The sequence below is a fragment of the Stigmatopora argus genome, chromosome 20 (assembly GCF_051989625.1).
Source record: "Stigmatopora argus isolate UIUO_Sarg chromosome 20, RoL_Sarg_1.0, whole genome shotgun sequence".
NCBI lineage: Eukaryota > Metazoa > Chordata > Actinopteri > Syngnathiformes > Syngnathidae > Stigmatopora > Stigmatopora argus.
In genome coordinates, this window is record NC_135406.1 from 11,320,778 (window position 1) to 11,346,856 (window position 26,079).

General features: G+C 41.9%; 1 protein-coding gene across 4 annotated transcripts; it reads right to left on the reverse strand.

Annotated features, from left to right (window-relative positions):
* Positions 1–1,512: 1,512 nt before the first annotated feature.
* Positions 1,513–26,079, reverse strand: LOC144065595 (uncharacterized). 4 transcript variants are annotated; one of them, XR_013297208.1, is made up of 2 exons: positions 25,095–26,079; positions 1,513–4,549 (listed from the first exon to the last, which is right to left on the reverse strand). XR_013297208.1 is itself a non-coding variant. In XM_077588577.1 (2 exons), the coding sequence occupies exons 1-2, from the start codon at positions 25,222–25,224 to the stop codon at positions 17,208–17,210; spliced, it is 1,440 nt and encodes a 479-aa protein (XP_077444703.1). In that variant the 5' UTR covers positions 25,225–26,046; the 3' UTR covers positions 16,081–17,207. The 4 variants fall into 4 exon arrangements, 2 of the variants coding, with proteins under 2 accessions (XP_077444703.1, XP_077444704.1); XR_013297209.1 differs by lacking the exon at positions 25,095–26,079 and adding an exon at positions 11,639–13,037; XM_077588577.1 differs by lacking the exon at positions 1,513–4,549 and adding an exon at positions 16,081–18,517 and having other exon boundaries at positions 25,095–26,046.

A 26,079-nucleotide genomic window follows, 5' to 3' on the forward strand; every position in this document is an offset into this window, starting at 1 on the left:
AAATTGAATGTATGTATGTATACATGTATGCATGTATACATGTATGCATGTATACATGTATGCATGTATACATGTATGCATGTATACATGTATGCATGTATACATGTATGCATGTATACATGTATGCATGTATACATGTATGCATGTATACATGTATGCATGTATACATGCATACATGTATACATACCGGCGTGCGTGCGTACATGCGTGCGTACATGGGTGCGTACATGCGTGCATACATGCGTGCGTACATGCGTGCGTACATGCGTGCGTACATGCGTGCGTACATGCGTGCGTACATGTATGCTTACATGTGTGCATACATATGTGTGCGTACATATGTGTGCGTACATATGTGTGCGTACATATGTGTGCGTACATATGTGTGCGTACATATGTGTGCGTACATATCTGTGCGTACATATGTGTGCGTACATATGTGTGCGTACATATGTGTGCGTACATATGTGTACGTACATATGTGTACGTATATATATATATATATACAATTCAGGGTGCCCCCCGCCTCTGGCCCAAAGTCAGCTGGGATAGGCTCCAGCACCCCCCCCCAATGTTCCCTCTAATTTTTCGTTGGTCTGGGCAGAAAGACAACCTGAGCGCACTGAGTACCAGTGTGAGCGACATCATCGGTACTCGGAAGATTCGCCTAAAGACGTTTCGCCGACGGACGTTTGACAGACAGTCAGGTCGCCGAATGGACGTTCCGCCGAACGTTCCGGCCGTTTGGCTGAATGAACGTTCGGCCGAACGGAGGTTTCGCTGAAACGGGATTCGCGCGCTCGCCCCGCCCCTGGATCGTGTGTGTACAATTTTTTCAACCTCGGCCCGCGGGCCATATACGGCCCGTTTGGATTTTTAATCCAGCCCGCCGCTGGCGTTGTCCAAATTATAGAAAAAATCAATGATTCATTTCCCTTTGCCGCTCATCACTCTCAATTTATTAGTGTACCATCAATGGCAGCCCGGGAATAAGCACTCTTGGGCGGGCATGGCAGCCCGGGAATAAGCACTCTTGGGGGGGCAGATGTAGCAGAACCGAGACGTAAAATGACAGCAATCGGGTCAAATCCATCTTAAAACAGCATTTAATGATTAAATACAAATACTGGAGCTCTTTAGACATTAGAACCGAGCTCAGGGAAGTGAATTCCTCGGTAAAATGTCGCGATGGAGGCAAAAAAACGTCTTTATACGTCCATTCGCCAAACGGCTCAAAATGCTCTCAAATTCGGTCAAATCCAGCCCAAAACAGTGTTTAATGATTAAATACAAATACTGGAGCTCTTTGGACATTAGAACCGAGCCCAGGGAAGTGAATTCCTCTGTAAAATGTCGCGATGGAGGCAAAAAAACGTCCATATACGTCCATTCACCAAACGGTTCAAAATGCTCTCAAATTCGGCAAATCCAGCTGAAAACAGCGTTTAATGATTAAATACAAATACTAGTATTTGTATTTGATGGAATAATGTTTAAAACCTTTTAAATCATTATTAGTAATATTTAATTAAAATAGGAAAACATCTTTCAACATAACTGCTTACACTTGCAAGGAGGTACCTTGTGACGTCGTCTTAGTCCACAAGGCATTCAGAATTGTAGTAACTGAATCATTGTATTTAATCGGACACTCGAAAAACATGTTTATGTAATCAGTACAATAACACCGTAGATGGTTAGAAAAACAACTGTGTGAGAATTGCCGAAGTAAGCAAAAAAGTTGAACAAGGCACCCAAACAACGGCGTGAAGAATTGCATAATATTTTCATTATAAGGTAAACAAAGCATTCTAAAGTAAACCAAGCAGTATTATAATGTAAACAAAGCATTCTAAAGTAAACCAAGCAGTATTATAATGTAAACAAAGCATTCTAAAGTAAACCAAGCAGTATTATAATGTAAACAAAGCAGTATTATAATGTAAACAAAGCATCCGTATTTTCAAACAATAATGCGATTTTCACCATCTGCTGCCGGAGTCCCGTCAAAACAGTCCCGTTGTGTTCTGCCGAAAAGCGTGTGTGAAAACAATGTGTCCTCGAGCTGTGGGGCCTTGAGGAGACGATGTGGAGGAAAAATGTCCATGGTTCCATGAATTGGTTTATAGCCTTATTACTTATTGAAAATGCTTACAACACATATAGAACATTCCATAATAAACCCAACATTTCCCTCCTTTTACTATATGTTTGTTATTCATTTTATGGCAAATCCGAGATGAGAGGGATATCTCCGTTGGCTGTTTTAATTTTACCCGCTTAGGCTCTACTCGTTCGGCAGGTCTGAAAAGCAGAAAACAAAATCATTTTCGCCCAATTCATCCTCGGAATTACCATGCTCCTGAAATTCACTGCTCCTCTCAGTACGTTTCATCAGCAGAGGATATAATTCATGTAATTTAGAATTTGTAGGGGCAATCGCAGTGGTTATAAGTCGGCTTATCAAAGATCTTAAGCAGGGAATAATACAACACCCACATAATGTCAAAATCGTAGCAAAAAGGGCTATGGAAAATGCAACAGATTGGGCCAAATCCTTATACTTTCCAAAGGACTTATGCCACCAGCTCTCCCAGGCAGATGCTCCGACTCCAGAATGCTTCTTCATATTGCGGTTGAGGGTCTGCAGGCCATCAATGGCGCTGGTGAGGGACCCCCCGGGTGACGTGTTGTTCGGTATGTAAGTGCAACACTCATCTCCGAACATTGCACACACGCCCCCTTGCTCCGCGAGCAGCATATCAACTGCTATGCGATCCTGGAATGCCATTAGACTAGTGGCTGCCAGCTGTTCCTTTATTGCCACAAATCCCTGTTCAGTATAATTTCCAAGTTTTTGGACATTGTAATGCAGGTAATTCATCCGATCAACATTTTTGTTTGGAGTAATTAAAAGAAAAATAGACTTCCAACCTGCTGCGATCTGATTAGGCAGCTTAGACTCATCTGGTACGCCCCGGGGGATGCCAATCGCATCAATGTATGTCGGATCACCCTCTCTCCATGCCGATCGACGCCGTCGCGAGGGGCCCGCCATCATACCGGATTTCTGTGCAGCCAATTGTATCTCCTCTACTATAGATGGAAAAAGAGACACTGGTAAGAGCAGTGAGACCAAGGCACAAAGTCCTGCTGCATTTTGGCAGGAGTCGTATAATTTGTTTTGACCACACCACCACCATAGGTCAGAACGTGGTATCAGGGGTGCAGTCTGTTTTAGGATGTGGGCACACCACATCACATTTATCGCTCCCAGTGTTGGACCGTGCCCTGTAAGGATTAAGCAGGTAAAATTATTAAAAGCGACATGTGTTGAAAAGTTAGGCTTGTCCTTTGCTGCTCTTGTAACTGGGTAGACATTATTCCTTTTCATACATTTTGGGCTTACATCTTCTTTTGTCATTATCTCCTTTACACAATCAGGGGTAATTTGCGCGCGTACTACTCTTAAGAGAGGTCGGGGCCCCATACATGTTATGCAGGTTTGATTTATAGTAGTAGCTGCATTTTCCATCAACAATAACCTATTATTTCCCATTTGGGAAATCCCTGTTGCGGCAACGAATTCATCGTCTCTGGTCATCTCAGATTTTAATTTTACTATGGCGGATCCGGTTGTTTCCATCTCTGACGATTTTCTTACCGCCTCCAATGACCTGGTCATTGTTGTTGAGACACAAATGTAGAATTTGTAAAAAGGGTCTTCTCCACCTGCCCATGGACTTAGGAAAAACGTCAGACAAGGATTTTTTCCACAAGTTAATTTGTCAGTCTGAATACTGATTTGTATTCCCCCATCGTCAGGGTTAATTTTATCATAGGCCTGATGGTTCTTGCGCACGTGTATGTCATCCAAGCTTGCCAATCTTTACCAGTTTCCGCAACAAGGCTTCCCCAATTTCTGTTTTGGACCGTTAGGTACACACATATCCTCTACCATAGGCTGATCCCTTGTATGGCAGCAGGGATGTTGCCGAGTCTAAAAATATTTTTTTCCAAGAAAGGAAAATTTCTGTAGTTGTATTGTATGGGAGACAAAACATTGTTTGTGTGCTTAATCGTTTGAGGGTGTCATCTCGAATGCATGTTTGGAAATTCGGTGTAGTGGGTAATGTTATGCGTGTGTTTGTTATTTCCCATTTCAATGTTGCCCGCTTTACCCTTTCGTAAGAATGTGTATTCTCAATTGAACCGCCTCCACCTTTCTCTCCAACCGGAGAAAGCAGCCCTATTATGGAGAGGAATAGAGTCACAATCATTAATCCCATTGCCCCAAGGGCAATAATTGTTTTTACCATGACTTTTCATCTTTGTTTATGGGGTTTTCCTCTTGAAACGTTTCAATTGAGATAACCTTCTTACTGTGTGAAAGGTGGATCCAGATTCCCCTCTCAGCTATCTTGATGGCTTTTGGTGTGGTCAGCAACACTTGGTATGGCCCCTAGCACTTTGCGTCACTCCAATGTTTCTTTTTTATACTGCGTATCAGCACCCAGTCTCCAGGAACCACCTTCGCTCCGTCCGTTTCCTGTTGAGAAGAACCATCTCCCTCTGGTAACTTAAGTTCGGTGCGTTTTTCTAAAGATTTTCTCATGTAGTCAGCTAAATTTGCCTCGTCATCCAATTCCCATTGTGTAGTGAATAATGGCAATTTGTATGGTCTACCAAACAGGACTTCATATGGGGTTAACCCACTTGAACTCGTGATGTTAATATATAATTTTACCAAATCAATACATTTTGTCCATGGTCTCTTTGTTTCTTCCATACATTTTCTTAGTCTATTTTTTATAGTTCCATTCATCCTTTCGACAAGGCCCGCCGATTGTGGGTGGTAGGCGCAATGATTTCGCAACGAGATATGGAACCTACTGCCAATTCCATCAATTATTTTGTTAACAAAATGGGTGCCATTATCACTACAAATGGTTTCTGGGATTCCATATCGTGGAATGATATCTTTACATAATGCTTTGGCTACCGTTAACGCATCTATATGTTTTGTTGGGAAAATTTCAACCCATTTTGAAAAAGCATCGATAATCACTAAGCAGTATCTTTTCCCCTCACTTTTACTTAATTCAATAAAATCCATATGTATCCTTTGAAATGGATATGTAGTTTTGGGGAATTGCCCACGTTTTGGCCGTATCCCCCCTTGGGGGTTATGCCGAGCACAAGTCAAACATGCTCTGCAAAAAAATTTTGCATATAGATTAAATCCATATGTTTTGTAGTGCCGTTGCACCAAAGCAACCATTCCCGCCGTTGAGACATGCGTTTTGCCATGACTCAAAATGGCCGCCCATCTAAACAAATTTTTTGGTAAGATTGGTTGGCCTTCAATGCTCGCATAAACCCCATTTTGCAATTTTGCCCCTTTATCAATCCATAATTTGAATTCTGATTGTGGGCTTTGTAACTACATCTTTGCCAAAATATCATCTGATAAGATGTTCTTGTCATATACCGAGTCTATCATCCCAATAAAGGGTTTTCCTTGCAGCCTCCTTTGCCGCCACATCAGCAAAGGCATTCCCCAAGGAAACCTGATCATTTTTTGAAGTGTGTGCTAAACATTTACAAACAGCAATATGTTTTGGGAGCTGAACCGCAGCTATCAGTCGTTGCAACAATTTAGCATGTGTCACCGCTTTGCCCGTAGAAGATATCATACCCCTATTTGCCCAATAACTAGCGAAAACGTGGCATGATGAAAATGCATATTGACTACCGTAATTACTCGAATATAACACGCAGATTTTTGCTATATAATTAATTCCAATAGTTGGGGGTGCGTGTTATAATCAATAACTATTTTTTTTTTTTTTTTTGTGTCTTGTTACATGGCCCTTAGCCTGGTGCTTTTTCTTGCCAAATAAATTGAATTGAAATTGAATTGAATAAAATAAATTACAAATTTTCGATCGAAAAAAGCATTGTCAAACTCACTTTGACGCACGGATTTTACGTCATCTCGTAGAGCCGACGCACGGATTTTACGTCATCTCGTGAAGCCGACGCACGGATTTTACGTCATCTCGTAAAGCCGAGACCACCACTGCCCCCCTCTAGCCTCGTACCCGTCTCAGTTCACCCTCTCTCAGTTCAGTGTTATAATCAATAACTAAAATAAATTACAAATTTTCGATCGAAAAAAGCATTGTCAAACTCACTTTGACGCACGGATTTTACGTCATCTCGTAAAGCCAATCGGATGATGTGTTGTGGGAGGAAGAGGAAGTGGATGAAGGAAGCGTGGACGTTGATAGGATTCTCAACGAAGAGATGTATGAGAGGACAGACAAAGAGAGAGAGGAACTCTTCATTTGAAGGATTCTAATGAATAAATTTGTTTGAACAAAACAATCGTGAAACGAAGAAAAAAAGGTAAGATTTCTGATTTTCGTCAGCGGGAAATTTTAGGTGCGCACTATATTCGAGTACTGCGTTTTTCCAGATTTTTTTGGCCCAAAATTACCTGCGTGTTATTTTCGAGTGCGCGTTATATTCGAGTAATTACGGTATCTGTATAAATTGTAACATCCTTGTCGCTCATCAGGATGCATGCTTCCGTCAATGCAATTAACTCTGCCGCTTGCGCAGAGTAATTGGACGGCAATGGTTCCGCTTTTAAGACTTTAGTCGTGGTCACAACCGCATACCCCGTCCGAGTTTTTCCCATTTTATCCTTACTAGCGGAACCATCAACAAAAAGGACTTCACCGCTGTCCAGCGGTTGATCTTTTAAATCCTTCCTACACTTCGTAGCCTCTTCGGCTATCGCTTGACAATCATTTTGCTCCCCCTCCCCAGAAAGTGGCAACAAAGTAGCTGGATTAATTTTAACACACCTCTCGAGCGTGAGATGTGGTTGTGAAAGCAGAATGGCTATGCAAGATAAATGTCTCGCCGGAGACAAAAATTTCATGTTTGTTTGTAGCAATAACGCCGCCACTGCATGCGGAACTCTAAGGGTTAAAGAATGAAAAAGCACTATTGTAGCGCTGCTCTCCACTGCCATAGAAGCTGCCACAACCGCCCGCACACAATGAGGAAGCGCGCAGGCCACCTTATCTAATCTGGACGAAAGTATGCAACAGGCCTCATTTTCCCCCCGAATTCCTGAGTCAGCACAGACGTCATGAACTCCCCTTTACAGTCCACCATCTGCACAAAAGGCTTGTTATAATTAGGTAACGCTAAAGTACCACTAGTTACTAGCATCTGCTTTAACGTACAAAATGCCGTCTCAGCCTCTGCTGTCCAATTTCGAGCCGAGGACATTTTTAAACCATCATTCATCATTTTAGCAAGGGGAGATACAATCTCTGCGTAATTTGGAATCCACGCCCTACAGTAATTAGTGAGACCTAAAAATGACTATTTGTTTTTTAGTCAGTGGTTTAGGTGCGTCTAAGACCACCTCCTTTCTGTCATCTAAATTTTTCTTTCCACCTTTAACCAGATTATATCCTAAATATTTTACCTGTTCTTTACAAAGCTGCAATTTGTTTCTGCTTATTTTGTGGCCTTCTGCCGCCAGGTGTCCTATCAAGGCTACAGTGACTACTTTACAGGCCTCTAAACTAGATGAAGCTACTAGTACATCATCCACATACACAATAATTTGGCTTCCCCCCTGCGGTTGGAACCTAGCTACACTGCTACTCATAACCTGTGAATATATCATGGGGCTTTCACAGTATCCTTGTGGCAGTCTCGTAAAAGTATATTTTTTCCTTCCAAACGTGAAGGCAAACCAAAATTGACTATCCCGATCTAATGGGATGGAGAAAAAAGCGTTGCTTATGTCGATTACTGTAAAAAATGCCGCATCCGGATCCAAATTATTCAAAAGCGTGTGCGGGTCTGGCACACAAGGTGCGCGCTGAATTACTGCAGAGTTTACCGCTTGTAAATCTTGAACCATTCTCCATCCCCCAGAATGGGCCGCCTTTTTCACTGGAAAAATTGGAGAGTTGCACGGTGAATCCTCACAATCAATAATAACCCCCGCTTTTAACAAATCCTCAATTACAGGTTTTATTCCTTCCAAAGCATCAGGTTTTAACGGATATTGTTGGACACAGGGCCTGAGTTCAGATTTTGGTCTAATTATTACCGGTATCACCCCCTTCACTAGTCCTACATCAGAAGGTCCTTTGGACCATATCTCGGGAGGGACTGTTGCTAACAGCTCCTCTTCCTCTTCTGATAATAGGTATATCCCCGTTGTTGATCGTGCTAGTCATTGGAGGTAAATCCCCACCCGTACGCCCATAGTTTGAAACACTGCTTTTCTGTATGTCTCCGTAATTTCGCTATACTCAAGCCCTGTGTCTAATACACTCCAATCGGTTGCCCCGTGGGCCGTTTGTATAAAGTCACGCAGCACCTCTTTTCTCTGATTGTACGGTTTGCATAAGACAATGTGTGGAGTTGCCCATTCAAGAAAAAGGTTTCTATATCACAAAGACAACTCAACCCCCCCACAACTGTTGAAATACCATCCGTTTACAGGTATTCCAATCTAATTTCAGCCAGCATGACCTGTGCTAATCTGTTCTCATAGATTTCATCCGGCCCTTCAGACCTCTTGTACCACATCAGCACATGGAGGGAGTCAACATTATCAACACTCTCCCGCGTCTCAATCAAATCTGCAGCTGTAGATAACAGGGTGCTCCCCACCCCCGTCGGCGCGTTATCTGACACCTCTAGCGTATAGTAAAAAAACGCAGGTTGGCCCCCCTGCAACACATTCAATTGGCCATTTTGGATTTCTTTTTGCCTTTTAACCACCATATTACCACTAGCGGAGGGGACCAAAGCCAATCCCAATTGTAATAGGCCATCCCTCCCCGGTAAATTGACAGGACACTCATGCACCACCAGCACAGACATTTTACACGACTCCCCCTCCGGGTCCCTTATCCAAACCGGAAACGTCTCCGAAACGGCGGCAACTTGCCCACCTGCTGTTGTCACAAAAACCCTCCGTTTTGTATGTCTAGCCCCTGGAATATCCACTTTAATCGCAGTTTTACAAGCCCCAGTATCACACAAAAATTTTAATCGCATCCCATTCACGAACAGTGTGATTTCAGGTTTAATTGTATCGAGTGCCAATATCTCCGCTAAATTTAGTTCCACTTCCCCCTGCTCAAATACATTGCTTATCTCGTTCCGAGCAGGCCCCCCGACTAGTCATGCTGATTGGGCTTCACTTCTAGAGGCCCTGTTATATGGGCAATCGCGTGATATATGACCTATTTTCCCACAGATCCAACAGACTCTCTCTCTGTTACCTCGATTTCTGTTGACCTTCCCTGCATATTTTTTCCCATTATCTCTGTTAAAAGTTTTACGCTCCCACCCCTTATTTTGGTAAAAAATCCCTTCCTCGTTAGAGGGTGCCCCCCCTTTCTTCTCCCTTTCATTTTTAAAACCTCTTCAGCATGGACCGCCTGATTTACGTATTGTTCAAGCGTGCCCGTAGGCCTATCCACCCAGTGTTTTTCAATCCATTCCCTAAGCGTATAATTTGAATGAGCACGGCAACTTCCCCGTAACTCGATCAATCAGTTCATGCACTCTCAAATTCAAATCACGACCGTCATGACACAACGGGCCACCATCAGCTTTTGGATTCCAATCACCTCTAACAGCATGCCAATCACCTTTTAACGCAAACATCCAAATTTGCTGCGTTTCCACCCCATTCAGGTGATAAGATCATCTAATGTCCTCCTTTTGCAAGACAAACTCCCCCACATCAACCTTATGCGACGTGATGCCTTTTATGGCCTTTTTCACGTCGTCCTGCGTCCAAGTCCTGTGAACCAGGATAGTAGGAGCCTGCTCCTTGCCCACATTAGGATTAGCAACTTCGATCATGGGATATTGTTCAATAAACACATCACTCATTGGCGGCGCCCCAGGCTGGGGAGATAGCGTTTCTCCCCATCTCTTTGACCATTCCTCCACGGGCCCTCCCGACCTGGTCAGCCGGTCGTTCATATTTGTCGGAGGGGGCCTCGGCAATATCTCCTCCTTTTTAACAACAACACACTTCTTCCCCACCGGGCCAGTCTCATCGTCCTCTTTTCTGTGGAATAACACAGCCTCTGTGTTTCCAGTCCCACCATTATCAACTGATTAAACCCATCCATTACTCCGTTTCCTTGCCATCATAAACCAATAATAGGTATCATTATATCCCTCCTGCTCCATTTTGTTAAGGTTTCCCCCATGCTTAGCACGTATTTTATCCTGCAGTATCAATATCTTATGCATATTAAGCTGGCCAGCAAACCCATATTTGTTTATCCATAAATTTAGGTGTTTAACCCTTGTAGCGCTTTGATTTTCAACAATCCAATCTTTACACGGCAGACGCATCTTTGGATCGTCGTCAATAGCCGTTTTACTGTTTGCACCACCCAATTTTGGAGTGGATTTGTGTGTATCCCCGTAGTACCTTTTTTTCTGTTTCTCCTTAGGCTTTAACAACTACGCACACACAACCAACGTCGACCACCACATTTTATAGACCCCACCGTGTCTACCTGCTAGTGACTAGTATCCTCAGGGTTTTAAAATCGCCATCCCCAGGACGCGAGCCTTACTTCTCAAAATAAGGCCATCGCGTGTGATGCCCTTCGCGCATTTGGAACCCGTCAACAATATGCAGCCATCACACGCGGACTCGGCAGAAATGTCGATAGATGCTTACCCAGAGGATAGTCGTCATCCGATTAGAATTCAGGCGCTGCTGAGAAATAATCCAGCCTGGAAAAGGGATTCTCGTCGTGCACGGTCACTCCAGATATTGAACTGCAGCGTCTGGATTCCTTATCGGTGTGTTGACCCCGGCTCCTCGAAGGACCAAATGTTGGAATAATGATTCAAACCTTTTAAATCATTATTAGTAATATTTAATTAAAAAAGGAAAAACATCTTTCAACATAGCTGCTTAAAACTTGCAAGGAGTTGCCTTGTGACGTCGTCTCAGTCCACAAAGCATTCTGAATTGCAGTAACTGAATCATTGTATTTAATCGCGACATTCTTTCCGAACACCCAAAACAATGGTGTGAGGAATTGCATAATATTTTCATTTAAAGGTAAACAAAGTAGTATTATAATGTAAACAAAGCCGTATTTTCAAATCTGCTGTTGGAGTCTCGTCATAACAGTCTCATTGGGTCCTGCCGGAGAAGTGTCCGAAACAATGTGTCCTCGAGCTTTGGCCTTGAGGAGACGATGATGTGGAGGAAAAATGTCCATGTTCCCATGACTGTTTATAGCCTTACTACTTATTAAAAAATGCTTACAACACATATAGAATATTCCATAATAATTCTAACTGTGTCCCAACCCCCTTTTTACACAGAACAATTTTAGTTTTCACACACACCGCTTCTACACTGATACGTAAATCCCAGATTTTAAACCGTATCGAACCACGAGTAGTTCCACATTATTGTAGTAGGTAAATCCCAGATTTTATACCCTACTAATGTACACACTTACACTTTTAAGCCATTCCGCTCCTCCTTCCTCTTATAATTTAGCGTTGTCAAAGTGCAGAATTTGAAAAGGAATCTGATTACCTTGTTTCACTGTGCACCCAAGAGGAAAGACGGTCGGACGTGTGGCTCCTTTATCAGGTCGTCACCTGGTGTGGACGTAACATCTTTCATGGTCTGAAGCTCCTGCCCTATTTTCCTGACAGCTTGCATCACATCTTCAATGTTGACGTGATCTCCAAACTCCGCCTCCCGGTGTTCCAGCAAAATGCCCTGTTGATCACGTCCGACAACAAAGACACCACCTAGCACAAAACCCTCTCCCAAGATGTTCCCCTTGAAGCCCTTTCCAAAGGCTCGGAGGCCATTCCGCCACACTCCCGTACGGAGAAACGCCAGGCCAGACGTGGAATCACGGACAAGCAGATTCTAGGAGAGGACACCCCTGCAGAACGTCGTGGGACAGTCCACATATCATTAAACTCAGCGAATGAATATTCATCTTTGTAATACTATAATTGGGCAAACGCGGGTTTGGACTTTAGTCTCTTTCATCCTCCACTGAAGCACGGCGACGCTCAGCTGGTTTTATATTTGGGAAAGGGACCCGGAGCTCTGTAAAGATCAATATCAGGAATAAATCATCTGTGGAGTAACGTGCAAACCCTGGTCTCTTCCTTCGATGCTGAACACGCACAAGTTGTTAGACGGGATCAGACTGAGTTAGGGAATTATGGATAGGTGCTAAAACTGTACGTCTAACAGGGCGAACGTGTCTGCTTGCACGGTTGTAATAGTCCGATTATTATTATTATTATTATTGTTCAAGCTTTTGCCAAAGCCGGCATCATTTCCAAGGAGCCACATGGAAATGACGGTGACTCTGAGAACGAAGAGAGGGGACCCGGGTTTTTGGAAGGCTCGTTTGGGCAATTGTTTAATTCGGACACAGAAAATGAGGACTTTGAAGGATTTGTGGGTGATGACGTGAGTGAGTTGTAAAACGTCTAAATAAAGTACAACCGAACTCAGTTTTGCTTCCGTTGCCTTTTTAAAACGTGTTTTTAGCGTGTGGGTGTAGCGTTCAAGAACTATATTTCCCAGCAGTCACTGCGCACCGGATCCCTGAAATAGGCTGCTTCCGGTAGCCAGCGCTATTGCGTTTCGATGTTCATCCATATATAATATATATGCGTCTAATGAAACGGTGTGTGATTTATTAACGATTGCATGTTGGGGAGGTACAAGGAGTTTGGATTGGATGTGTTTATCGGTGTTCGATTGTTGATCCCTTGATCCAAATAGCAAGTGTGGCATGTTAAAGAGTATCGGTATTCGATTATTGATGCCTTAGCACAGGGGTCTCGAACTCAATTTACCTGGGGGCCGCTAGAGGCCGAGTCTGGGTGAGACTGGGCCGCATCAGGATTTCCACAAGAAAAGCACTGATAAAACATTCCAACGTTATCAAATATCTTTATTTTTTAACAAAAAATAATGAATTAAATAAATTAACTTAAAGATGAATAAAAAATAAATCAATCAGTAATACAAAACCAAATAATACTAATGAGCATACAGTAGATATACACTGGCTGGCTAAGTAGAGAAAATGAATTATTTTTATTCCGTTTCAAATGTCTATTAACAGCTCTTTAACCTTAAACTTTCTGAACTTGAATGGAACATTGAACATGAAATATTCTGAACACGGCTTCTCTTGCCTACTCCTTGCTGCTAGAGACCTGGCAGCGCTTCTTCTCACATAGTCACATTTGGCTTGAGGGAGGAAGTAGTGGAGACCCTCAGTAGAGCTTGAAGATGCTCATCAGTAAGTCTGGACCTGTACTTGGACTTATTGAAGTTCAAGGTGGAGAAGAGCTTCTCACACAAGTATGTGCTCCCAAAAAGGCACATGGTCCGCTTGAACCTTCGGGAAAGTTCAGGGAAGCTGGGGGTCAACTCTCTCAAAAATTGCCCAAGCTTGTCTGCTTCTCCACTCACCTCCCTGAACTTGGCTTTGAGTGCAGAGTTGCACTGCAGGTCAATGAGCTCCATTTGAAGCTCAGGAGGGGCATCTTGCACATCAAAGGAGAAGGGGTCCGCAAAAATTTGAAATGTGGCTTTGTGTGTCTTGAAGTCTGCAAATCTGTGATCAAATTCCTCCTGTAGCTTCGAAATGGCCTCAACATACTTCTCACCACTGAATGGTGTGCCTGCATCCACGAGAGCCTTGCATGCTGGGAAATGGCAAAGGTTTGTCTGAGAGAGCTGGGCTTTCCATAACACAAGTTTAGTGCAAAATGCTCTCACGTTGTCATAGGCAGCACTGACAAGTTGCCCCTGGCCTTGTAGCTTCTTGTTCAGTACATTAAGCTCATGTGTGATATCAACAAGAAAAGCCAAGTCCATGAGCCATTTGGGATCACTTAGCACAGGATCAATCAACTCACAAACGGCGTAGCTAGCTTTGACTGCTGCATTACTGTCTTTGGTAGCCTTCTTGAAGAAATCCTGTTGCCTCAGAAGACGTGTTTTAAGACTGGCAACCTGGTTGGCTCTCTCATCTCCCTGGTATTTTTCGTACTCCTCAGCATGTCTCGTAGTACAATTACGTTTCAAATTGTATTCCTTGTGCACCGCAACTTTTTCAGTGTAAATGAGACACGTCGGGGTGCCCCTGTGTTCAACAAAGAAATATTGCACTCCCCACTTTTCTTGAAACTGTCTGTGCTCATCACCGACCTTTCTCTTCACGGCAGGCTTTGAAAGAGACATCTCTGGGGCTCTGTAATATGTTTTTCCACTTGGAATGAGTCTCGGGTTGATCTTTCACATTCAGTCGCGCGGGTTTGTGGCGCATGTGCACTTTCGCTCTCCGTTTCAATCGCGGAGATGGCTACAGACACTGACACAGGCTGGATCACGGATCATAGCGCCTCATTCAGTTCTATGCTGAGAGCAGCGGAGGAGTGTGCGCGCCGAGCGGAGTGATCGGCCTCACAGCTTCTCCTCCGCCCAGCTGATTGGAGGAATGAATGAGTGAGTGAGCGAGGCACTGGACAGCCCGGCCGATGTCCCGCCCTCCAGAGCCGTATACCTCACCGTGATTGGTTCATTCAGCTCCGAACCAAAGTTCCCTCTAATTTTTTGTTGGTCTGAGCAGAAAGACAACCTCCCTGAGCGCACTGAGTACCAGTGTGAGCGACATCATCGGTACTCGGATGATTCGCCTAAAGACGTTTCGCCGACGGACGTTTGACAGACGGGCAGGTCGCCGAATGGACGTTCCACCGAACGTTCATTCGGCCGAACGGAGGTTTCGCCGAAACGGGATTCGAACGCTCGCCCCGCCGGATCGTGTGTGTACAAGTTTTTCAACCTCGGCCCGCGGGCCATATACGGCCCGTTAGGATTTTTAATCCGGCCCGCCGCCGGTGTTGTCCAAATTATAGTAAAAATCAATGTTCGTCTACCATCAATGGCAGTCCGGGAGTAAGCACCCTTGGGCAGGCAGATGTAGCAGAACCGAGGGGTAAAATGACAGCAATCGGGTCAAATCCATCCTAAAACAGCATTTAATGATTAAATACAAATACTGGATGATATCGCGATGGAGGCAAAAAAACGTCTATAGACGTCCATTCGCCAAACGGCTCAAAATGCTCTCAAATTCGGTCAAATCCAGCTGAAAACAGCGTTTAATGATTAAATACAAATACTAGTATTTGTATTTAATCATTAAACTAACAAATACTAGTACGACCTGTCCGTCTGTCAAACGTCCGTCGGCGAAACGTCTTTAGGCGAATCATCCGGTCACGACATCATCATTGCTCGCTATCGGCACACCAGTATCACACCTGCCACAAGCAGGTGCATGTCAATGTTCCCTCTAATTTTTCATGTAAAACATGCTGTAAAACAAGAAAAACATGAGTGGACAGAGCTACTGCCACTGGCTGCCACTTAAACGGCGCCATCATGGGGAAAGGGGTAAAAAAATAAAAAAAAAAATAAAAAAAATAAATAAAAAAAATATCGATCTTTCATATTAAGACGGGGGCCGCAAATTATCGTCCCGAGGGCCGCAGTTGGCCCGCGGGCCGCAAGTTTGAGACCCCTGCCTTAGCACATAGCTTGAGGCACGGGAGATTTTTAGTCATAACAGTAAAAGTTGGATTGAAGAAACAACAACGTATCACTATATATATATATACATATATACACACATATATGTATATGTATATATATATATATATATATAGGTGTGTATATATATATGTGTATATATATATATATGTATGTATATATATGTATGTATATATATATATATATATATATATATATATATATATATATATATATATATATATATATATACACACACACACACATATATATATATATATATATATATATATATATATATATATATATATATATATATATATATATATATATATATATATATATATATATATATAAATAAATAAATAGTCCGGCCCACATGAAATCGAGTTGACGTTAATGCACCCTTGGGCTTTTTGTATAGTTTCCTGCAGTGGTTTTTAACGTCCACCAGGTGTCAGTATTCTGCGAAGCAGTGGGTCACTGTATGTAAACGACAAGTGATGCTCACAAACCCATCACTAGTAGTGAGTCAATACAATCATTACGGTATACATAAAGAGTTTTAATTAAAAACACATAAAGCAAACTGAAAACCTGAGCCCAAAATAAAAAATTACACCCCAAAAAATTAAAATGGACAAAAAGCCGCAGGACGCAGTAAGGCATGGGTTGACGAGACATGGAAAACAGGTGGGTGACACACATGGGAGGCGACCACAGGTGAAAGCAATGTACAATCACAACGATAAGTTTCAAGCCATCAATATTTTTTTCATACTAATGATTATACATAAAAATATTGAGTATTATCTGTTTGTTCAACATTAAAATAAAATTAAAAAAACAATTCACATTTGACTTCATATACCGACTGCCAGGTCTATTTACATAAAAAAAATCAAATCAGTTTGGATAAATATAAAATGGAAAACTACTCCAAAATGAACCCAAAGTCAGTTCTTATAGTTTAAAAAAGGAAAAGAATGTAGTTTACAAAGCTAATAGAAAATTTTGAAGATTAAATGAAATAAAACATTTGCCTTGGTTTTCTCTTTTTCAAACAGAGACAAATTCACAGCAGACTAATTTTATCAACATGATTCAAAAATGACACGAGGAATTCTCATCATTTTTGCCAATTAATAGATAACATACACACACACGTTTGTTTCTTTTAAGTCTTATGAATAAATCCTTGGCAAGAAACTTAGTATTATGAATTAATAAGTATTTTTAACCAATGTGTTGAACCACAAATTGAGCAAAGAAAGGGCTTTTCGCCACTGCGGGTTGTTAGGTCTTCTTTTCAGGTTTTTCAATTGTGTAGCTTTTTAATTGAGCAGGAAGACATTGTTCTCCAGTGTGGGTTAATAAGTGTTCTTTTAAGCTTCTCCTTTGGGAAAATGTTTGACCACAAACTGAGCAGGAAAATGTTTTTTCACCAGCGTGGATTCTTGTGTTTTTGGAAATCTTGCTTTTGAGAAAAGGCTTTACCGCAAACTGCACACGAGAATGGCTTTTAACCTGTGTGTGTTCTTGCATGACTAATTAGGCTTCCCTTCCGTGTGAATCTTTGACCACAAACTGAACACGAAAATGGTTTTTCACCAGTGTGGGTTCTTGCATGACTATTTAAGTTTCCCGTCCGTGTGAATCTTTGACCACAAACTGAACACGAAAATGGTTTTTCACCAGTGTGGGTTCTTGTGTGCCTTTTTAAGGTTCCCTTCTCTGTAAATCTTTTACCACAAACTGAACACGAAAATGTATTTTCACCTGTGTGTGTTCTTGCATGACTATTTAAGTGTCCCGTCTGTGTGAATCTTTGACCACAAACTGAACACGAAAATGGTTTTTCACCAGTGTGGGTTCTTGTGTGCCTTTTTAAGGTTCCCTTCTCTGTAAATCTTTGACCACAAACTGAACACGAAAATGTATTTTCACCTGTGTGTGTTCTTGCATGACTAATTAAGTTTCCCTTCTCTGTAAATGTTTTACCACAAACTGAACACGAAAATGGTTTTTTACCAGTGTGGGTTCTTGTGTGCCTTTTTAAGTGTCCCTTCTGTGTGAATCTTTGACCACAAACTGAACACGAAAATGGTTTTTCGCCTGTGTGTGTTCTTGCATGACTAATTAAGTGATCCTTCCGTGTGAATGTTTGACCACAAAGTGAACACGAAAATGGTTTTTCACCAGAGTGGGTTCTTGTGTGCCTTTTTAAGGTTCCCTTCTCTGTAAATCTTTTACCACAAACTGTACATGATAAGGGTTTCTCCCCAGTGTGGCTCCTCATATGTGTTTTCAAAGTAGACTTTTTCCCAAAGGTTTTTCCACACTGAGAGCATTTCCAGAGTTTGCCATCCTTAAGACCTTCATTGTCATAAAGCAAGTCTTTGCTATCTGATAACGGAGCAATTAAATTGTCTGCTTGCCCTTCTGCTGAGCTGCCGTTCGGAGTCTCCGCCCCTCTGCCGGCCACGCCCAGATCCTCTTCACTCTTGAAAGGCTCACCAGTTGACACGGTGACATCTTCTTCCTCCTTTTTGATTTGCTGTTGAGGGAACTCTGGCTCCTCCTCTTTAATTTGGGGTAACGTTAAGGTGTGTGCAGGCTCCACCCCTCTGCTGGTCACGCCCAGATCCTCTTCCCTCTTCAGGATTTCACCAAGTGACCAGGTGACATCATCTTCCTCCTTGATTGGAAGTCGCTCGTCTCTCATTTCTTGTTGAGGGAACTCTGGCTCCTCCCCTTTGATTTGGGGGAGCTCAAGTTCCTTTTTAAGGCCAACAGACTCTTTCCCATCAGGACCAAGATATTCTCTGAAACCTGCAAAGACACGAAAATAAATGATATGTTTCATAATCTGTCTATCTAACGAGAAGTCCTTTAGGTTAGACTGGGAATGTAAAGTCTTATACTTATATCGGCGGTGGCTAGGGTCGTAACATGACATTAACTTGAAATTTAACTGAAATCAACTCAAATGACTATACACACCCACACATATTTGACCACCCGGAACCATCTCAATAAGATCGTATCTCCAATTTGTCTCATATCTCAAGGAAAAAAAATGCTCTGAATTTAGCTCGTTTCTTAAATTTTCCGTAAATTGGGACACTCGTATGTCAAAGTATTCCTGAAATATGCTGGCTGCCACAGCAAATGTTTAATTAACAAGGAATAAGTATAGCACTCGCGGGTGACCCGCATTGTAATCAACAGTTTGAGGAAAAAAAGAGTTCACCTTCAAAATTAAAGTACAATTAAGAGCACACCTACACATTTCAATGTTTAAAAATGTTTTGTTTTATTAAACCCAAAGGATTCTTTAATCTCATCTCATTTTCTGAACCTCTTTATCCTCATCAGAGTCGTGGGGGGTGCTGGAGCCTATCCCAGCTGACTTTAGGCCAGAGGCGGGGCACCCTGATTCATTCGCAGGGCACAACAAGACACACAACCATTCACACTCATACCTAGGAGCAATTTAGAGTGTCCAATCAGCCTACCATGTCTTTAGAATGTGGGAGGAAGCCGGAGTACCCGGAGAAAACCCACACGCGTCAAAATAAAAAGGTAACTTCTGGGCCACTTTTTATATTTTTATGAACTTAGAATAAAATAAAAATCTTCAGTGCTGAGTCCTAGTAGCAAGCGGAAGACATGGGAGTTGCTTCCGCTTGAAAAATAATTTAAAAAACAAAAAACATTTTCCCCAGAAAAAATCTGCGATGTAGTGAAATGCTGAGGGATTACTGTACTTGAATTTCCAATTGCAGCGCACAGATATAGCACTTCTACAATTACCATTAAGCCTTAATGATGAAGAGAATATATAGATATAAAAATGGACCCACCTTCTAGTCCAGGGGTGGCCAACCCGCGGCTCTAGAGCCGCATGCGGCTCTTTGGCTGATTTCATGCGGCTCTTTAAGCGATATTCTGGCGTAAGGCGTAAGTGTAAACCATGGTCAAACACACCTTAACAACCCCATTCAAGAGATTAATTTACCCGACCGCTAGATTCACGAGATCCACCAACTTCAGCAAATACCGCACTATCGCCACATACGGCGCTGTACGTTTATCAACAAACTGAAACTGTTCAAGACGCAAATTCAAAAAAAAGATTTAACGCATTTTCCCACTCTGCTGAAAGCCAGTGAACATGTCACCAGTGCCGCCCTGAAAAAGAAAAGAGACAGATATGCAACGCTGATTGAAAACTTGCACGAAAGCTTTGTGACCCGCTTCCGTGATCTACAACTGAAAAGACCACAGATTACGTTCCTTGTCGACCCATTTAATGCGGAGATGGACTGTTTGAAAATCCCGCTCGTCACAGATGAGGCTGCGGCGGAGTTGGAGATGATTGATCTTTAAGAGGAGGATCAACTGAAAGCTGTTTTCAGGGAAGGGACCATTGAGTTCTGGAAACGTGTTCCGATGGAAAAATACCCCAACATCAAACGAGCTGCGCTAAAGATCCTGTCGATGTTTGGGTCAACGTACGTCTGCGAGTCTGTTTTCCACCCTGAAACATGTGAAATCAAAGCATCGATCTGTTTTGACTGACACTCATGTGAAAGAGTTGCTTCGAGTGGCAACAACGGAATACAAGCCAGATTTGAGGAGGATTGTTCAGGACAAGGAATGCCAGAAGTCCCACTAAGCAGCATAGTAAGAGAAAAATGTCATTGAAAATTGTTATATTTTTGTTTGTGGACTTGCTTTAACTGAGAGTTTATGTGTGTGTGTGTGACAGTGCACACAATGTTAACTGTTGAAAAAAAAAACTGTCATTATCTTGCTGTGGGTCATTTTCAATAAATCTGGCTGAGCAGAGCAATGTTCCCTCTAATTTTTCGTTGGTCTGAGCAGAAAGTCAACCTCCCTGAGCGCACTGAGTACCAGTGTGAGCGACATCATCGGTACTCGGATGATTCGCCTAAAGACGTTTCGCCGACGGACGTTTGACAGACGGGCAGGTTGCCGAATGGACGTTCCGCCGAACGTTCATTCGGCCGAACGGAGGTTTCGCCGAAACGGGATTCGCGCGTTCGCCCCGCCCCCGGATCGTGTGTGTACAAGTTTTTCAACCTCGGCCCGCGGGCCATATACGGCCCGTTAGGATTTTTAATCCGGCCCGCCGCCGGTGTTGTCCAAATTATAGTAAAAATCAATGTTAGTCTACCATCAATGGCAGCCTGGGAATAAGCACTCTTGGGCGGGCAGATGTAGCAGAACCGAGCCGTAAAATGACAGCAATCGGGTCAAATCCATCCTAAAACAGCATTTAATGATTAAATACTAATACTGGAGCTCTTTGGACATTAGAACCGAGCCCAGGGAAGTGAATTCCTTGGTAAAATGTCGTGATGATATCGCGATGGAGGCAAAAAAACGTCTATATACGTCAATTCGCCAAACGGCTCAAAATGCTCTCAAATTCGGTCAAATCCAGCCGAAAACAGCGTTTAATGATTAAATACAAATACTGGAGCTCTTTGGACATTAGAACCGAGCCCAGGGAAGTGAATTCCTCGGTAAAATGTCGTGATGATATCGCGATGGAGGCAAAAAAAATTCCATATACGTCCATTCGCCAAACGGCTCAAAATGCTCTCAAATTCGGTCAAATCCAGCTGAAAACAGCGTTTAATGATTAAATACAAATACTAGTATTTGTATTTAATCATTAAACACTGTTTGAACCAACGTTCATTCGGAGACCTGTCCGTCTGTCAAACGTCCGTCGGCGAAACGTCTTTAGGCGAATCATCCGGTCACGACATCATCATTGCTCGCTATGGGCACACCAGTATCACACCTGCCACAAGCAGGTGCATGTCAATGTTCCCTCTAATTTTTCATGTAAAACATGCTGTAAAACTAAGTGGACAGAGCTACTGCCACTGGCTGCCGCTTAAACGGCTCCATCATGAAGAAAGGGGTAAAAAATAAAATTAAAATTAAAATAAAAAAATAAAAAATCCGTTTTTTTTTTTTACTGCGCGCCATAGGATTGCTGCTGCGCAGAGAAGACGAGAGTAGTGCGCAATTGCGCACTCGCGCAGCTTAGAGGGAACAGTGGAGCAGAGGTCTGTGTGTGCCCATGTATGATGTGGCTCTTTGCAGTAACACAGTAAAAAAAGTGGCTCTTAGTCTCTGACTGGTTGGCCACCCCTGTTCTAGTCTGTGAAGGACAACTTTTGCATGCATTATTTTGCAAAATGTCGAGTTTTCCTCGTGGAACTTTGCTGCTCTTTTCCCACACGTAAATTCTGATGGAGACGCCATTGATAGCTGCTAGCTAGGCTAAGTTAAAGAGGTCGCAAAGCTTCAAAGTTCTTCGACGACTTGAAGAGTTGTTCCTTTGATATATGCTAACAGGCTGAGCTAAAGTAGCGCACAAAGTTTCAACGAGGTCTTGCAAAGGATTTTGGCTGATATTTAAGGTCATAAAGTAGCTGAAGCTAGACACGACGGGGACCCATAGGTTAAGTTTGGTGGCGAAAATTGGGCATGCGCGGTGGCAGCGTCACTTCCTTCGATGCATTAAGTTTATAAATGTAAGATATTTGGACATAGGAAATAATTATTATTCAAATTTTCTGACATGTGGTTTGAGCAAAAAAATGTTTGCGCAGGTTTGAATTAAATTGAAAATTAAATTAAACATAAATCACTTGAAGATCGCGTCTCAAAAGGAGGCGTCGCAAAACGCGCATGCGCAGAAAAAAATTGCCCTTGGTCATGATGCTTTTCTGTTTTGCCGATTGGCATCACGGGAGAGGTAGTTCTTGAAACGGTTTGAACTCGCAGGAATCAGTCTCTTATTTACGTACTGCTCTCTCGTGGTCAGGAGAAAATTTGTTTCATTCTAAGTTCAGTATTCGTGGACACTGTACACAATATTTAAGACACTGTCAATCAAAAGTTATCGGAGAAGCACATTTTAGGAAATTATATCAGAAAATTAGCAATTTCTCAAAGGTGTCTTAAACCCAAAAGGGAAAGTTTGTTTTTTCTTTTATTTACATTATTCCCTTAACCCGGACCAACATATAGATGTAAATTATGTCTTGATTTTCCCATTTTTAACGAATATTTGAAAATTTTCCCTCCAATTTTTTTCTTTTTGTGTTTTAGTTCAATAAGTATTTTGTAAAATGTAAAAATAACTATATAGAAATATTTTCAACAAATGATTAAGACATCTTCCCTTACTAAGAAAAAAAGCTCAAATAAACATTGTTTTGGATCTATAAAAAAAAGTTTTAAGGCTTTTCATCCAGTTCTTTTAATCCGATTTTATATATATATATATATATATATATATATATATATATATATATATATATATATATATATATATATATATATATATATATATATATATATATATGAGGGCGCCATACATCCATTTCGTCACAATGCAGTACTTACTACTGTAGTATTCTCGTCAACAGCAACATGAGTTGAAAACTGTTTATAGGTGCATTTTTCAAAGTATGGCACTATTGGTCAGAAAAGTTTCTTCACTGGTGATGTAACTCCTTAAAATTAGTCAAATCTTTTTTGGAGCCTTTTCATTGTAAACATTTTCTTTTATGTTTTAGATTTTAATTTAGTTAAAATGCTTTCGCTAAAGGGAAGGCATTAAAAAAGCATTATCTTTTATTCAGTAGCAGGTCTATTATTATTTGGGGGATTAATGAGATTGAAATAGATGTATAGTCTGATTGGACACTCTAAATTGCCCCTAGGTATGAGTGTGAGCGTGAATGATTATTTTTCTCCTCGTGCTCTGCGATTGGCTGGCCACCGATTCAGGGTGTTCCTCGCCTCTGGCCCGAAGGCAGCTGGGATAGGCTCCAGCACCCCCTATACACGATGTAGCATATCAGAAAATGAATGAATGAATGTTGGGATTAAAAACAGTGGGAGAAGCCCAACGTTGCCTCGGCAGCAAACCTCGACTGGGTAGATGGTGCATTTCCAGACAAATTTCTGGCACACAGATTCAAGTATTCGGCCTTCTTGCGCTCGAAGGTGGTCTCGATCCCCTCCTCTGATGGTACTGGTATGAGGTGAAGCGCTCTTGCCTTGCAAGGGCATACAACAATGTCTGTGCGGAGTGATGTAGTGATGATTTCGGATGATAGTTAGTATTCTATTTGTTGGAGTAATCATTATTATAAATGTGTTTGCAATGAATATAAAGCCTTATAATATACATGCTTACTATGTTAATCAATATATTTGCTTATTAGGAATAGTAATGCTCATCCTAAATGTGTAACTATATTAAACAATATATATATATGTGTTGATCGCTTTCAACGAAGACAAACGCTTACGCCAAGGTCGCTCTCCAGGACAGCTGGGTCCAGCGAGAGATACGAGTTCGCAAAGACATAAAACAATAAACTGAGTCCTTGCTCCGAGGACTGATTACTGGAAGATACGCCTCAACCCTTTTCCCCAGATGCAAGTTTGCAATGAAGATCTGTGAAGGACGCTTAAATTGTTGTTGGGTCAGCGGATGGCTATCAAGCATATTGTTTTAATTTGTGACGCTAGTTTGACGCTAGGTTTGCTTGATTATAGAATTGTTTTGTTTCTTGCTTACGCAATTGGATCGAGTCGATAACCTTGTAATTGTTTTGGTTTGAGGCCTTAAATGGGCAGGACATAATGCCACTCGTTTAGAATAATCTTGTGGGGCGAGCTGCCGGATGTATTCTCTTCTTGCAAGAATTAAATGTGATGTGACTACAGATGCCTTTTTTATTGAAAGCTGAATTGGAAAAACCTAAGGATAAACGTACAATTGGATGAACCTAACAGTATTTATTTAGAAGCTGCATTTGAACTTTAGCATTAAATATGAAGTACTTTCGCAAGCCACACCAACGAGTGGCAGTGGGCCAGATTTGGCCCTCGGGCCGCAACTTTGACACCGTTGTTTGAACGCTGCTCTCGTTGTTGTTTAGTGCATCTATATCTCTAGTATTTGAATTTTCGATTTACAGCATGCAAATAAGTGTTATGTCACTCAAGCATGTAGCCAAAAATGGAGGGCGAGTAGCAGGAATGACTCTTGAACGCCTCTGGGGGGCGCTCGCGCTTTGCGTAATTTGAAAAATACATTGTTTGTTTGTGATAAGGATACAATAATAGGAAAGCTACTGTTTAATGCCGTTGTTAAGTATTAACACGCGTTGAGACTCATTCTTTCCCTCCTAGAGTGGTTATATTTAAATAGAAATAAAATTTATTACGTCTTTCTTCGAATGGTGCTAGTGCAAATTCATGAAAATGTACGTACGCTACTATAGTGTCATGTCAATAGAATACCTTTAAGGGAATATATGGAAATAAAAAGTGTACCCACCTTCTAGTCTATGAAGAACAACTTTCTCGTGCGTTATGTTGCAAACTGTCGATTGCCCGTGAGTTGAATGCTCCTGTTTGACCTCAAAAAGTTCCTCCTGGAGCTTTGGCAGTTGTGTTCTTGCCGACATTTCCACACGTGAATTCTGATGATGGCGGCGACTTTGATAGCTGCTAGCTATGCTGAGCTAAAATAGCCAGGAAACCTACAACGAGTTCTTCGTCGACTTGTTCCCTTGATAGCTGCTAGCTAAGCTAAAGCATAAACAAGCTAGTCAACGACTTGTTTATTTGCTAGCTGCTAGCTGGGCTAAGCTCAAGCAGGTTTTGCTGATAAATGGGTGATGGAACGAGACGCTGGTGCGTCAGCACCGTGCCGATAACTCAAGAGAGAAAGCCCATATTGGGGCGTGTAAAGCTTTAAGAAGGAATCACGTGACCGGTACAGGGAAAGTATCGTTTGGCCAAAGTGTGATAATAGTTTAAAGACATAAACTGTATCAAAGTGTCGTGGGTCTGTTGGACGGACTTTGGCGTAATTTCGGCTCGTTCTGAGAAGTTTTCCCCAGTGTGGAATCATTTTGATCGTGCGAGGCAAAACGGAATAACCACTTTTATGTCACATGATTTACCAGTTAACAAAAATGTGGACATAAGTTAAAAATTGTAACTCAAATTTGATCTATTTTACTTATGAACTCCGTTTGGAATAAAAAAAAAACATGGATTTTTTTTACCTGCAATGATTTTATAACTACTGCAAGGGTCACTACGTATTTGGATGACCAACACGGTTTCAATACAGTGCCGACACAGTGTGTCAATACAATCCTTGAGGTAGCATCGTCCCATCACTAAGGTATATCAAAGGGTTTTAATTAAAGACACCAAAAGCAAATTGAAAACATATAAGCCCAGAATCCAAAATTACAACAACAAAAAAGAACCAAAAGACGTAGAACACAAGAATAAATACACAGACATGG

What these genes read in the sequence shown, in the direction of transcription:
- LOC144065595 (XM_077588577.1), bottom strand. Translation starts at nt 25,224, where the DNA reads ATGTCGGCAAGAACACAACTGCCAAAGCTCCAGGAGGAACTTTTTGAG. An exon ending in TGTTCTTCATAGACTAGAAG is followed by an intron (nt 18,518 to 25,094) that starts GTGGGTACACTT and finishes GTGTCTTTGCAG; the next exon opens with GTTTCAGAGAATATCTTGGT.